The sequence below is a fragment of the Pleurodeles waltl genome, chromosome 1_1 (genome assembly GCF_031143425.1).
Source record: "Pleurodeles waltl isolate 20211129_DDA chromosome 1_1, aPleWal1.hap1.20221129, whole genome shotgun sequence".
Classification (NCBI taxonomy): Eukaryota; Metazoa; Chordata; class Amphibia; order Caudata; family Salamandridae; genus Pleurodeles; species Pleurodeles waltl.
In genome coordinates, this window is record NC_090436.1 from 402,928,394 (window position 1) to 402,944,405 (window position 16,012).

Sequence of the window (16,012 nt, forward strand, 5' to 3'; positions counted from 1 at the left end):
ATAGACAACCCTGCAACAGTGAAAACAGCCTTTAAGGCCTTTTCACTGTAAGGGCATTTATAACACTAAACGTCTGCATGTCCTACTTTTAAATATCATGCATGCTGCCTAATGGGCAGTAAGGCCTACTTAGAGGTGCCTCTTAATATTTATAAGGAGGACTTTGGCCTGTCAAAAGGGGTTATTTTGAAGGACTGAACTTAACATGTGCAGAGTCAGGCTACACATAGCAGAATTGCATTCATGTCTGCATTGTTACTGCAGTGGGTGGCCTAATGGGTGCTGTAGCCCCCCTAGTGACATTTACCTTACAGGCCCTGCGCACCCTTCGGTTTCCAAATATTACGGACTTATAGGCAAGTTAAAGAACAAGTTACTTACCTTTGGTAACTAATTATATGGTAGAGACATATTCTGGTTGCAGATTCCTTACCTTAGAATTTCCTCCTAGCGGCAGACTGGATCCAGAGATTTTTCTTCGAGCAGTACCCTTGCATACCGTCAGGTGGCATTGGTCAACACCGCGTGTGTCATTGGCGTCGTGATCACTGTGATGACATCATGGTAGTAATAGGCACCACCCCGGTGAGCTTATGTCAGTTTCTTTTCATGACTTTCCACACTAGTAGTGCAGAGCCAGGAAGCACACTGATATTGGTGCGCCAGAACTAGGGCCCTGAAAAGGGAGTCCCTGTCCCTAGAGATCAGTTCACAAGCGGGGAGGATGCAGAGGTTGGTAAGGAATCTGCAACTAGGATATGTCTCTACCAGTTAATTTGTTACCGAAGGTAAGCAACTTGTTCATCTGAGAGAGACTTCCAGTTGCAGATTCCTTACCTTAGAAAAGATACGCAAGCAATACCATCCTCAGCGGTGGGGTAGTAACCAAGATCAAACTAAAAAGTCCTGCAGGACCGAACGGCCAAAGTAGTGGTCTCTGCTGATGTGACTGTCCAAGCAGTAATGCTTTGTGAACATGTGGAGAGATGCACACGTTGCTGCCTGGCAGATGTCCGGGACTGGAACTTCGCATGATAACGCTGATGTTGCAGCAGTTGCTCTGGCTGAATGAGCACTCAAACACTGAAGGGGTTGCTTCTTTGCTAAAGCGTAGCACATTTTGATGCAGAGGACAACCCATTGAGAGATGGTCTGCTTCCGCACCCCCATCCCTTCTTCGCACACACATAAATTACAAAGAGTTGATCGTCCAACTGGAAATCTTTTGTATTATCGAGGTGGAACGCCAATGCTCTTTTTGGATCCAGACGGTGGAGTCTCTCCTCTTCGTGAGAAGCATGTGGTTGCACGTAAAAAGTAGGCAAAGTGACGGACTGGCCTACATGAAAGGGCATGACCACTTTAGGGAGGAAAGAGGCTCTGGTACAAAGCACACTTTGTCAGGCTAGACGGACAGAAATGGAGGTTTTGAAGAAAGAGCTTGAAGCTCGCTCACTCTGCAAGCGGAGCTGATGGCAATAAGAAAAGCAGTTTTCAGAGTGAGAAGCCGCAGGGGACAATTATGTAGTGGCTCAAAGGGAGCACACAAGGTATGTAAGCACCAGGTTAAAATCCCACAGCAGCATTATGAACAGGCAGGTGGGAACATGTGAGTGAGTCCCTCAAGAAACCTCCCAAAGATGGGAGATTTGAACAAGGATGGTTGATCTGGCAGTTTAAGGAAAGCAGAGATGGTAGACAGATAGCCTTTAAGGGTGCCCAAAGCAGAGGCCTGCTGGGCAAGACAGGGGATGAACAGGAGAACTTCAGCCAGAAGTGCAGAAAGGGGATCAACAGATTTGTTGGTACACCATGCCACAAATTTGTTCCAATGACAGGCATGTACCATTTTGGTGGAGTGACGCCTGGCTGACACAATAACATTGCAGACTTCGGACGAAGGTCGAAAGCTGTCAACTGCTGCTGCGCAATCTCCATGCAAGGAGGTTCGCCGTAGTCTTGAGGTGGGAGACAACAGCCTTGGCCAAGCCCACCTTCAACAGCCAGTCGTCGAGGTAGGGGAAGGCTGAAACCCCTAGCCAACAGAGATGAGCTGCGGCCACCGCCATCACTTTCATGAACACCCGAGGGATGCTGGTAAGGTCGAAGGGGAGCACGGTAAACGTAAAGTGCTCGTGACATACCACGAATCGCAAGTCTAAGGGCAGGAAGGATGGGAATGTGAAAGCAGGCATCCTACAAGTCCAACACTACCATCCAGTCTCCAGCACAGACAGGACCTGAGCCAGAGTGAGCATTTTGAACTTCTCTTTTCTGAGGAAGAGATTGAGGGACTGGCGGTCTAGGATAAGGCGGAGGACCTTGTCCTTTTTGGGCACCAGGAAGTAGTGGGAATAACAACCATGACCTAGTTCTGGCACAGGGACTCTCTCTATGGCTCCCTTGGCCAAGAGAGCCGTAGCATCCTCGCAGAGAAGCGCCACGTGATCCTCTGCCATCTGATCATAGGATGGTGGCATGGTCGGAGGGGCAGTCTTGAAGGGGAGGGAGTAGCCTCTTCAGACTATTTACAAAACCCACCTGTCTGTTGTGTTGGACTCACCAGTTGGGCAGGTGATGGCAGATCCTGCCACCAACTAGTCCAAGATGGAGCAACGGACTAGGAAGGTTTGGAGGCTGCGGCGGGGGTGGAGGTGGCTGGGTGGATCGCTGACTCCCTGATCCTTGAGCATGTGGGATCCCGCGTCCGCAGCCATGCAAGGCCCAGTAGCTGGAGGGGATTGGACGTGGTTGAGCACCCCTTCCATAGCCACATAAGGGGCGATAGGCAGACTGTGAGGGGTAGGGAGTGGCTGTAAAGCAAAGCTCCTGCTGCTTGACCAGCTCAAGCCCAGCAAGGTAGAACAAAGGATTTCCTTTGGGAGTGGGAGGCAACCCCCCTCTCCCTTTGGAAATAGGTGTTACATGGCTTGGGAGGGGTAGCTCCTAAAGCCACCGGTATGCTTTGAAGGGCACATTTGGTGTCCTTCCTTGCATAAACAGGTTTGCACCAGTCCCGGGACCCCCGGTCCCTGCTCTGGCGCAAAACTGGACAATGGAAAGGGGAGTAACCACTCCCCTGTTCATCACCACCCCAGGGCTAGTGCACAGAGCTCTTCCAGGTGGCCACTTGATTCTGCCATCTTGAATCCAGGGTGGGCAGAGGCCCCTGGGAGCATCTAAGTGGCCAGGTCAGGCAGGTGACGTCACAGCCCCCTCCTGATAGGTGGTCACCCTGTTATGTGACCAATCCCCCTTCCTGGGCTATTTAGGGCCTCCGTCTATGGTGGGTCTTCAGATTCGATGTACAAGATTCCAGCAGGATTCCTCTGCATCATTTGCTTCACCTTCTGGCAACTGGGACTGCAACTGGACCCTCCAGGAACAGACAATCTGCAACTCCAGTGAAGACTCTGCTTTGCAACATTGTTTCTCCAGCTCCTTCCACCAACTGCAAGATTTCCTTGTCTGTGCATCCTCTGAGGGTGACGAGTCTTCATCCTGCACCAGAAGCAAGAGGGAGTCTCCCTTGGAGTGAAGGAGGGACTCCCCTGCATCTGCAGGCACCAACTGCAATGAAGACCGGTTGCGTGGATCTTCTCTCCTGCAAAACTGCATGGATCCTGCAACACAGGTCATTGTCTGGAGTGGTCCCCTCCGTCCTCTACCAGCTGTCCAACTTGGGAAACGGTAAGCCCTTGCCTCTCCTTGCAGAACAGTACCCCTGTGCACCTCGACTCTTGCAACTGCCAAGGCCTGTTGATTCTTCTTCCAGGGGATCTTCTGGATCCCTGTAGCCCCGGCCTCCAGCACTCTTCCTTGCAATGCACAGTCTCCTGCCTGCTCCTCCAGCAACGTGGGACTCCTCTTCAAGTGTGTTGAGTGGGCCTCACTGCAACTCCTGTGCCTGCGAGTTTCTGTGGGGTCTGCATCCTTGTCTTCCAACTCTCCTCACTGCTGAGGGTCACCTGGGACTCATGTCCTTGGGTTGAGTCTCCCTGGACCTTCCTGGTCCCCGGCAGCTCCGCAACTCTTCATCTGCAACTCTTGCCTTTGCAAAGGGTTGTTGGTGGTTTTTCCACACCACTGACTGACTGCAACTCTTCCTCCGACGTGAGACATCGTCTGCATCACTTCTGGAACTCTTCGCCTGCTTCTGTGCTGCATAACTGACTCCTTGTCTTCACCATCGACCTGGTCCTGCATCTACAGAAGGGTGGGTAGTGTGTCTCCTGCCCCAACCGGACATTCCAACTTGAACTGGACTTGGTCCCCTTCATTTGTAGGTCCTCGTATGTCAGAATCCTCCTTTTGTTCCTTCCAGTCTTGCTTGGGTTTTGCACAGTCCTTTTCCAAAAGTTACCTGTGGGTTTGGGGTAAAACCAGATACTTTTCTCTCTTGGTCGCTGGGAGGCACGCTAGTATTGACCTTTTGGGGTTCCTAGTTCCTCTAGCGCCCCTATACAGATTCCACTTCCTTGGGTAGGGGACTGACTTTTGTATTTCACCTACTTAGCATATGGTTTGTTCTCCCCCTAAGGTCTCAATTTATTCTGCTATGTCAATGTTTTCTATTGCTTTCTATGCCAATTCTTGACTTATAATGTGTATATAATAGTGTTTTTATTCACCTGCTAAAATAATATTGCCTCTATAGTATTTTAGTATTTGTGTTACCATAATTAGGTACATTTATTTTTGTAACGCTGTGTGGTTCTTTCATGTGTGTAAGTGCTGTGTGACTGTAGTGGGTTTGCATAAGCTTTGCATGTCTCCTAGATAAGTCTTGGCTGCTCATCCACAGCTACCTCTAGAGAGGCCTGGCTTCCTAGACACTGTCTACACCTCACTAATAAGGGATATCTGGACCTGGTATAAGGTGAAAAGACCATAGGTGCTCACAACACTCCAGGCCAGTTTCCTACAATATAAACTGTTGTATTCTCTGTTGTTTTGCCCTCAGGACTTACCACAAAAAACTCAGTGTCTCTAGAGCTGTGCAACACTGCCACTGTGGAGCAGCTGCTGCACCACATCAGACCCTTGGAGCAAAAGGGAAAAAGTTGTGAATAACAGTTTAACACCTATTTGGGTGAATCGCCACTAGCCAGTGAGTGGAAGAAAATAAAATAGCAATGAATAGAATAACTGCTACATTTCAAGAGCACTGAGAGAGAGACTTTTTTTGTCACATAGGACTAGTTTGCTGCACAAGCTTAACAGTACATGGAGCAGGAAGGCGAAAATAATTCAGGACATATGAGGAAAGCGCATCAGTGTTTTGAGGAGTTTATACAGACTGTCCATTGAATCATTAGACTGACAGCAACAGGGCTGGCTTTAGCCGTTTATGATGCCCTACATTGCCCTCCTTCTCCGTGAATTCCCTCACTACCACCCTCCAACAGTATCCCTCATTTCACCATAGCCCCTTTCCGATATACATTTAATTTTTTTTATAGCGCTACTCATAGTTCCCTCACACACAGTTCTGTGATCTGCATGGTTCACTTTCTTTGCAGCAGGCACATTCAATCAATCAATCAATCAATATTTGTAGAGCTTGGCTACTCACCCATGAGGGTCTCAAGGCGCTTTGGGGGAAGGGGCCTCATCCGAAGAGCCACGTCTTGAAGTTCTTCCTGAAGAAGGTGAGCAACGGGCTTTGTCTGAGGTGCAGGGGGAGGTTGTTCCAGCTCACTGCTGCAATGTAGGTGAAAGATCGTCCTCCGGCGGTGGTTTTGCAGATGCAAGGGATGGTGGCCAGGGCCATCTGGACAGAGTGGAGGGATCTGGCAGGGTTGTGGAAGGAGACGCAGTGGTTCTGGTAGGATGGTCCTGCGTTGTGTATGACTTAGTACGGGTGGGTGAGAAGCTTGAAGGTGATTTACTTCTCGCCCTGTAGCCAGTGGAGGGTCCTCAGGTTTTGGGATATGTGTTCTCGGCGAGGGAGGTCCAAAATGAGTCTGGCGGCAGTGTTCTAGATTAATTGACGTTTTTTGATGTTCCTAGTTGAAGTGCCGGCAAAGAGGGTGTTGCCGTAGTCGAGCTTGCTCATGACTAATGCATGGGTAACTGTCCTGCGACAGTCTGCTGGTATCCATCTGAAGATCTTCCGAAGTTTGCAGTGTGTATCCAGCAAGAGGAGGCGACAGAGTTCACCTGGCGGGTCATGGGTAGGGAGGAGTCGAGGATGATTCCCAAGTTGCGTGCAAGCACGGTCGGTGCGGGGGTGCGGTTGCTGAGGGATGTGGTCCACCAGGAGTCGTCCAAAGTTGAGGCGCCGTTTCCGAGGATGATGAGCTCCATCTTGTCGGGGTTGAGCTTGAGGCAGCTTTCTCTCCAGGTGGCGCCGGCTTCCATTCCTGCGTGAAAAAGTTCCTTTTGGCTGTGTCCGGGTCTCCTGTGAGAGAAATCTCATTGAGGGAAAGGTATATTATCCCTCTGCACTACTTTCTGATGATTCAAAACTGCCACTAGACAAAACTACAATCTCCAGCAGAAACATTAATCACTAGAGTTATTGTGACATTTTTATTGTTGCCTGAAGACTGCAAGGAACCATGCAGCGGTGCTTTTAAACCAATAAGTTATTTTAATGCACCGCGCCCCTCACGTTACATCCAGGCGCAGCTGCACTGGTCGCACCGCCCTAAAGCCACAGTGGATGGCAATTGCAAGTAAATTAGGTAACCTCATTTGGAAGCTCTCAATCCGATATTAAGGATCCTTTTCACCCTACACCAAACATCTAAGATGGAGTCTGAAACTATGAATGAGCAGTATTAGAATTCGCCAGGCTTAGTAACCTGCTCATCACCTATACGAAATCGAGAACAAAGGAAATAAATTGTCTTTAATAGTGTGTAAACTGTCTCAACAAAGCACGTGGATAAAGTTCGACCTTCACATGCCGTCCTCCCAGTTCACATGTCACTGTGTATAGATTTATACAGAGCCACGTCCCTCAAGTTTCAAGCTTGATATATTTTCAAGGACAAGGTGTTGTATTATTAGTATTCATTTCTACAATCTAAGGGTTTGTTTCCTGTAGCCTTTATTTTGTGGTTGTTTTGTACTGCCTCCGACCCTTTGTGCTCATTCTTCTTGGCACTCTATAGAAGGGAGAGTCTTTCCCTGTATTGTTTTCAGCAGTGAGGACTGTCTTCCAAGTCTCACTCTGAGTCACCAGCTTGTCCCGGTGGGTGGGTGAGAAACTAACTGGTTCAGTGTGTGACCGCCTGGAAACTATATTTAATACTTCATTGAAGACATGCCATGAACCATGCCACAAAAGCAGATCCAAAAGTCGCCTTGGGTTTTACACTGGGACAATTTATTTATGTAATGCTATATATAGTGCGAACAAAGCCCCAAGGGTAGAAAAGCTCTTTAAATAAGGACTGTTATAATACATCAGCACTTTAGTTTTACTACGTTTAAAAATGCAGAGAACACCTTACAGGTGACATCGAGGGAAAACCCACATCTACTTCAGGCAGTTCATGGATAAATGTCCAAGTCACCACTTCACAACTAAGGGCCTCATTATGAGTTTGGTGGACAGGATAATCCGTCCGCCAAACTTCTGATGGGGAGGTTGTCGCCATGTTGGCTACCTACCCGCCGGGCCCATTACGACTTTCTCGCTGGGCTGACGAGCAGAAACAAAGGTTTCCGCCTGTCAGCCCAGCAGGAAAGTGGTGGCAGCATTGTCACTAGCTCATAATCGAGCCAGTGGTAATGCTGCCAACACAGGGTGCACCAGCAACCTCGCAATGCTCAGTGTCTGCACAGTGAGCAGTGCGAGGGTGCTGGGCAGGGGGACCCCTGCACTGCCCATGCCAGGTCCATGGGCAGTGCAGGGGCCCCTCTGGAGCCCCCTGCAAATGTTTTCTGCCAGCCTTTTCATGGCGGTGGTACCGCCATGAAAAGGCTGGCCAAGAACCAGGTCGTAATCAGCAGGGCAGCACTGCACGCAGCGCCGCCCTGGCTGAGTCCGACCTCTGCCCCCATAAACTCGTTGGGATTACCGATGACGGCGGAGACAGTAGTATCCTGGAGGTCCTGACTGCCACCGTGAGGCCAGCCGTCTCAAGATCACCAGCCTTGTAATCAGGCCCTAAATACAGAACTGGCAGCCAGGTTTTCTTATAAGAAATTTAATCCGGTAAGTGGGTTACTTCAAAATTTGGACAATGTTAATATTTTAAGGCCTTTAGTAGCAAATTGTCCCTATTTATTTACCCTTTGAACCAGTCAAGAGGAAACAACTTGGGATTCACTGTACCATTTATTCAACTACACGATAGCCTTTTTCTGTTTCACTCCCTTCCTTAAAGCGATTAATACTAAAACCATGCAGAGCGCACAGCGGATTTAGACCAGGTGCAGAATCCTGGAAAAGCTTTCAAAAGGTAGAACACTAAAGACTCACTAGATGTGTTCAATAAACGCAAACACAAAGGATTGGTTTGCACCACTTTTTTATTGATACATTGCACCTTACTCCCCTTATAATATTGGTCCACATACAACAAAGGTCTGAACAGGGACTACTCTTTTTAAGGAGATACCAGAAAAAAATGCCATAAAATAAACATTTATGTTTGGTATCATTCCCGCATATATTCCAATTAACAAGCCATCACTTGGGCCTAACTACATCCCCGATAACTGAAACGGAGGTACACTCAACCTATGCTAATACACTACACTTTATATGTAATATGGCATATTTGTTCAAAGAGAATTATAAAAGCAGCAAATCATGCTCTATTTCACCATTGTATTTTCTGCAGTTTTTTCATATAAACATACCTTATTCTCTCACAAAGACTTTAGTAAATTCTGGTATATGCAGTGACGCCTCTTACCACGCAACCGAGTTGGGAGCTAGGCCGATTTTACCGCACCCGGTAAACACCAGGTGCGATAAAATCTGCATCCTCTAGATAAATTGCAGCAGGTCATACTCGCTGATATTTAACAAGGAAAACATTCCTGAGTACCAGGACATGAGGGTTTAGATGCAGTTAGCACCAAAATCCATATGGTAGGCCCTATTTTAGGGGCACAAATCATAACAGGTGATAATTAGCGCATCACATAAATTCCAAACACAGTGCTGTTAGATTTTATTGGACGTGATAATTACCACAGCAATAAAATCCAAATTCAACAGCGGCCATAATATGTTTTGCCCATGGACTATAATAGCTTAATAAGCTAAGATCACAACAAAATAGGTTGTGAAAGCACTAACATTCTACCCTTTAAATGTAGAGTTTTTGGAACAGAGCTGAGGTGCTTTACGTTCTTTTTTTTTGTTTGCAGTTAGAGAGTGAACTCGACCCAAAGGTACTGGAGCGCTTTACATGAGCACTGGTTACAATAACACAAGGCCACATTCATTTTTTAGGCACAGGGAGATTAAGTGATGTGCCCAGAATCACAGGATTCGGAGCACATGCCTAGGCTCGAACCTGGTTCCCCAGTTCAAAAGTTGGCAGCTCTGCCTTAGTATCAAACAACCTCCAGCATAAGCAGGAGGAACCAACACTAAACATTATTCCCCATATTTCACCCCAATTGGTAAATCAGAGCAAAATTTTATGTGAGAACTTAGCATAATTAGAATTTGTTCTGGCACCAGAGAACACAACTGCATGCCATAGACTGCCCAACAGGTGGCAGACCACCATAAAGTGAAACTATGTTGAGGAAGAGTATTTCTTCATTGAGACCCTTTTGAAAACTGAGGGGTCTGTTGAGTACCCACCCGTGCTCAAAAGCATAACTGAAGTGTTTGGCCGAAAACGAAAACAATCCTGTGAAAACATGAGTGGGCATGCCTTGGGTGAAAAAAATTAAATGGCAGACCATACAAGATCCCATCAACATTTCATGGATATAAAGAGGGCAGTCACTCAAGCCCCCCCGGTGGTACACTTTTGGACAGTAACAAGAGCAAGAACATCCCTGCTGGCAAGTGGCAGCGGTAGCTGTCACACAACGGTAAATCATCAGTTCTGTCAGCGTGCTCTCTCTCCAATCAACAATAAACCATTCATCACCAACTGAAAAGGCATGGAACAACTGAAGAGATTTGCCAAATACTGCTGGACAATGGAGGATTTTAATCTAGTCTACCACTGCAGACTCCAACTAGCAACATGCTAGGATTGGTTCTTTACTTCACACAGTGACAATCAGATATGGGATGATATTACCCAAGCCCAACCCAGCAGCTCTCACCACCATTTCTCCATTTAACCTATGCCTGCTCAGCATCATTAACTTTAAACAAAATATCTCAGAATGGGCAAGGCAGTGCAATAATATATTAAGTGAAATATGAACATAGCAAATACCATAAAGAAACTTGCACAGCCACTCAAAACTACCAGCATAGTGACAAACAAACTATATGCCTATCTGTCAAACTGCTTCAACCATCACTGTGCTAAATGCTACGTCCCATAACATGATAACTGCACCTTGGTGGCCCTCACGCACAACATAGAAGAAACACATTTCACACAGGATCATAACAAAAGGCAAAACCTTTCCAGCCACACACCCTACATGGTGTAGTAGCCTGCCACCATGTAGGCAAGCACTTCAACGCCCCACATAGGGTAGTAGGAGCTAATAAATATTAAAATACAAAAAGTCAACAGTTCAGGTCTTAATGTCACATCCTTCACAGATGAATCCATGTAGAAAAACACAAATTGTTGTTTAACTCTCTTTTTTCTATAGACTTATGACAATTGAATTATGGCATGACGAACTGAATCATGCTAAATTTTCATTGACCTCCTTATCATTCCTACCTGTATTTCTTCTCGTGTTAGCCATGTGTGCTTCAATAAAATTCCTTCAGGCTCCAGCCAAGTCCCTTCCATTGTCTCCACATTATAATAGTAGTCATATTTATCCTTCATCCTAAGTTTGATCCATGGACCTTCATCGCTACCTAAAATTGGAAAAAAACTGTTTATTTAGAAAAAATAATTGTGGAGTTTACTAGATTGGTATACTGGTTTCCATTGTCAAAATGGAACCTCTGGAATGGGTGGTTCATATTGGCTAAAGAGAACATCACAATTTATCAATATGTTGGCAACACATACCTGCACCTCAAAGTGTTGTCTGCTCGGACCAGCACACCTAACCTGTGCCTGAAACCAACCCAAATCTGGGTGCAACCAAAACAGATTTCAGACTCTAAAAGGATGGTGAGGGCCAATACTAAAGTGAAAGCACTGGTAAAGCCAATAGTTCTGGTGGTTGTCATCCTTTTGGCTTTAAATAGCTAAAAGCAGAAATATGTTTTGCTTTCAAGAAGCCATAGCATTCCCTGGCCCTGAGAGGACTACTTTATGTCCAGATGTCCTTCCGGTGAAAGACCAGAATGCCGTCGCTCACACTGAATTTAGGCCACGGCTGAAGTGGTTGGTCTATTGCCCCATGCTGTATGCTGCAGTGCAGTGTTTCCAAAACTGAGTCACGACCCACTGGTGGGGCACCGAGCAGATATTTGGTGTGTCCTGAAAGTCCTAGCAATAAATAAAGATGCCTTTAAATTCTGTATTTATCTTGTCGCATTTGCTGTGCTTCAAAGACAGGGGTCAGTTGTTTAACACACAGAGAAATGTGAAAGAACTAGTTCAAAAACAATTTATTTAACTAAAGACAACCCCATGGTATCCTGAAGCTTGTTTATTGTCTTTGTTGCACTACATAGGAGTGCATGTGTTTACAGTATGCAACCCTGCTCTACATCCTTGCTTGCTCCGCCACAAGTTCCATCCTGCGTCTGCCCGTCCTAAGACTTCCCTGGGAATGCGGCTCAGACCAAGCTGGAACCTGTATGGGAGATGCCAAAAACTATAGCAGGAAGCACCGGGAGTGGGTCAGAAACAGAGCAGCAACATCTGCAAACACTGACTTCTTCAAACAGTTCAGCTGTGCTTACAAAAACTTACTACCTCACGTTACAACCTGCAACAAATTTTGATTAATTAGGAGACACATTGTTGGATAACATCATCTCTAGGAAAAAGACACAAGGCCTGATTCAGAAATGTTTTTCCCGTATGTGAACTGTTGCAATTCAGGACAAAACATATTGTGCAAAGGCTAATTTACCGAGAAAACATGGCAAATGAGATGTGTGCACACAATTGATTTAAGCACACGCATTGTGTCCTCAGATACTATCCACTTGAGGTCAGACATGCTTTCACCCAACACCCTTCCTCCATCGCTTGCCCCATTAATTTCACCTACCACCTCATTTGCCCCTTGCAGCTTTTCCCTTCCCCACAATATTCATTTCAAATTGGTGAACAGAGGAGACTGCTTTGCCAATTCCACTGCAAAGTAAAGAAAGTGCAGATATCTGCCCCAGCCCTCCCTGCATCTAACATTCGCCTGCTTATCCCCATGCCGGAACTAATATGCTGACAACTCACTAACAGACTATGCAGCACTAAAAGCAATCCCTGCTCAGATCTCAATCATTGTAGTCTTGCTCCCTGGGGTCCATTTGCTAAGGTAACTGTACTTTATTAACTTTTGAGGTGAACTTTTGGACAGATTAAGTGGTTTGTGCATGCCTCGCTGTAATGGTTTACCCCTTTTAAAGTGGTGGCCACTTACACATCTGTCCAAGGATGGAGACTACAAAGTTATTACCTAAGCTCTGGTTTAAACAGACGAGTTGATTGTCACCTATTCAACGGAACACTGACCATGTGGAGAGTCATATGTGGTCAGACGTGGTACTGCATGCTGGTCCCTGATGGTGGCAGTCAAGAGCAGTTACCTTGCAGGCACCAGGGTCATGATATGAATGGTGCAGCAGTTACAGTGGCGCAGGGGCCAAAAACACTAGGAAACCCACTGAACACCGATTACTGCTATATTTTACTACTAAACAAGCAGTCACAATGGGTTACTTTGCAGGCACTAGAGCCATGATTTGAATGGTGCAGCAGGAGCAGTGGCACGGACGCCAAAAGCCCTAGGAAACCCACTGAACTCCAAATATTGCTATATTTTACTAGTAAACAAGCCGTCACAAGGGTAGTTACCTAGCAGGCACTTGGGTCCTGATTTGAATTGTGGAGCAGGTGCAGGGGCACAGGGGCCAAAACTAGGAAACCCAATGAATATTGATTATTGCTATCTTTCACTACTACCCCCAACTCAGAACCAGCTGTGGCCTATATCGCCCTGCTCCCTAGCAACGGCCTGCCATTGCAGGGCGAGCGCCACCTCCTCCACCACTGTGCTTTCTGACTCTTCCTCTCTACCCTCACAGGCTTCTTCTCCTCCTCACCTAGGACACTGGCACACTTTAAAAGTGTACAGATCACTTTTTCACAATAAGGGCAGCTTTTATAAAAAGCATTTAAAAGTTCTTAAAAGTATTTCACGCTTTACAATTGCACAGACACTTTTTATGGCACTGGCAATATTACATTATTTGGCCAGGATCACAGGATGTTGAGCCAATGCAGGGGCTCGAATCTGGTTCCCCAAGAAGGCAGCTCTCTTTCCATTGTTTCACATCTTTATTATAGTAATTTGCAACGTGCACAAAAAGCATTCACGAAGGCAAGAGATTTCATCCAGGCTAAACCTTTTGGGTTTGACAATACTTGTTTACTCTAGCTAAAAGGGGTGGAGAGAGGGAACTGGCGAAATAGAAGTTCTGAGAAGGCATATGCAAAAGGGGGACTTTCATAAAATACCTTATTCATTCAGGCACCTGTAGAACATCAATAGGGCTTTTAAACTATTTTTATAATATTCCCTCGAGAGCGTCGCATCGTTAAAGAGGTATTGAGCAAGGGCTTATTTCCTCAATCTCATGCGTAGTCAGCTCAAAGGGAGCAAGCCCCTTGCAGACATTCGAGGCAGGCAGGGCTGGGAGATGTACTATGTGGTCCTGATGTAATCCGAAGTTGGTATCACGATCACAAAACAGAAATATTTGAAATGAGTTCTAGAGAATAGTCAGGTTTAAGACAAAACAATTTTGACCGATCTGTCCATCCATTCATCTTTCTTTCCACTCATCTTTTCATCCAACCATACTTTCATCATCCATTTTCCTTTCACCCTATCATACGTACACACATCCCGCCATCAATATATCCATGTATCCATCCCCATCCATCCTTTTATTCCTTCCTCATCCATTCTTTCATCAACCTGCCCATTCTTCCCTCCTTGGATTCATTAACCATTTAGCTACTGATCATTTCACTCTTACATCCATCTTTTCATCCATTTATTTTTTCACCCTTCCTTTCTTTCACTCTTCCTTCCTACCTCATCTTTTTCAAAATAATTTTGACTGTTTGCCAGCCACAACAAAGCAGCTTCACATAGATATTATGCTGCATGGAAATTGATAAAAAAAGATGTCAAAGTATTGGGTGAGCCGAGATATAAATCAATTTTGCCGGTGTTATATTCATCCATCACTTGTGAAATAACAACTTAGAGCGGCGCAGTTGTGTTAGGAGAAAGGAAAGCTTCCTATCTCATCTTTTCATTCATCTTTCCCTTCACATTTCCTTCCACCTTTGTTCCCCTCCTTCTATTGGTTCTATGTGCTTCATATCTAACCATCTTTTTCTTCCATCCTTACCTTTTCTCTCTTACCTTTCTCCCTCTTGTTCGCCTTTATATTTGTCCCTTTTGTCTGTTTTTACCCTAGTTCAGCAGCCCACCATGGACAGTGGAAACCCCCCGCTTAAACTGCTAGAGTGGGGTGTTCACTAAGCTGCTGGTTGAAACAGCACGAAAATATTCCTACTGGATTTGGAAGTTTGTAGAAAAGAAAAGTAATTGGAAAAAAGGATATATAAGTTAAAGTTTAAATTGCCAGGAGTCTGTCTTCTGTTTCTACTGGGAACTACACCAAAAGCAGAAACTGAGAAAATAATGACTGAAGGGTGAACTCTGAATAAGCATAAACGGTAAGGAGGCTATGGTAGAAAGGGAAAGCGCTGGGAAACACATGGGGGATCGAAGGAGGGAGAAACAAATAAACATGATAAACATTTAGATAGAATAACAAACAGTTACAGAACTGGGTGGAAAATAAGGAAAGTACAGGGAAATGTGGTGACGGACCCAGGAATAAAAACACATAATGCAGGACATACAAAGAAGGAAAAGAACTGTAAAAAGAGTAGAAGGAATTTAATGGTGAGAGAGAGAGGGTTTGAGTAGGAAAGACAAAACAGAAGGCTTCAAACAAAGGAGTGGGAGCACAGCATGGTGTCAACCAATGTACAGAGAGGCAAGAGGGTGTAGTATGAGCAGAAGAGTGGGTCAGTAGAGAGTCCCCCTCAAATGAGAAGTAGGGGATCTATCTGATTCACAGAAAAAATTAACAAATATTTTTTCAGATGAAAGTATTCGTCAGATTTGAATCAAGAACCTGGTCGATGTTGCTAGTTTTTACTAATTTGTGGAAAACGATTTAATAAAAAAGCTCATCAGAATTGGTTTCCTCGCTTGGTTTTTCGCTGAGATTGCACAGAACCCTGTGAGAGAATGGGCTCTAAAGAGAAACCCTTCAACCTAACCAGGGTGACATTGCGTATAGGAATGTAATGATAAAGAGTGGTGAAAGTGTTAAAATATATGCTGAATATTCTGTTTATTTTGTCTTGAGGCTGTAGCACTCTAGGTCTGGCTGTAGCACTCTAGGTCTGACTGTAGCACTCTAGGTCTTGACCAGAACTGCTTCTACCAGAGGCCTTAGCTCTTAAATATGGGGCAATCTTACTACCTACAGAGCTGGCCTTCCATCTGTTCTTTACTCCTTCAAAGTACATTGTTGAACAATGCTAGAACTGGACTACATAGTGTAGGACAGAAGCTCACCTGTTCAAGGAAAACAATGGCTCAGCCTGGTCCATCCAGCAGATAAAAAAAAAAGTGAAAAGGGAGGTGCTCTTAGTGTCAGCAGCTTATAGTT

General features: G+C 45.6%; 1 protein-coding gene across 4 annotated transcripts in view; it reads right to left on the minus strand.

Annotated features, from left to right (window-relative positions):
• IQGAP2 (IQ motif containing GTPase activating protein 2) overlaps nt 1-16,012 on the minus strand; it is a 902,890-nt gene that overhangs the window by 226,413 nt on the left and 660,465 nt on the right. For all 4 annotated transcript variants that reach the window (XM_069223623.1, XM_069223606.1, XM_069223596.1 and 1 more), the window contains one exon: nt 10,839-10,981. In XM_069223623.1, coding sequence (XP_069079724.1) covers nt 10,839-10,981 — 143 coding nt within the window. The remainder of the gene's footprint in view (nt 1-10,838; nt 10,982-16,012) is intronic.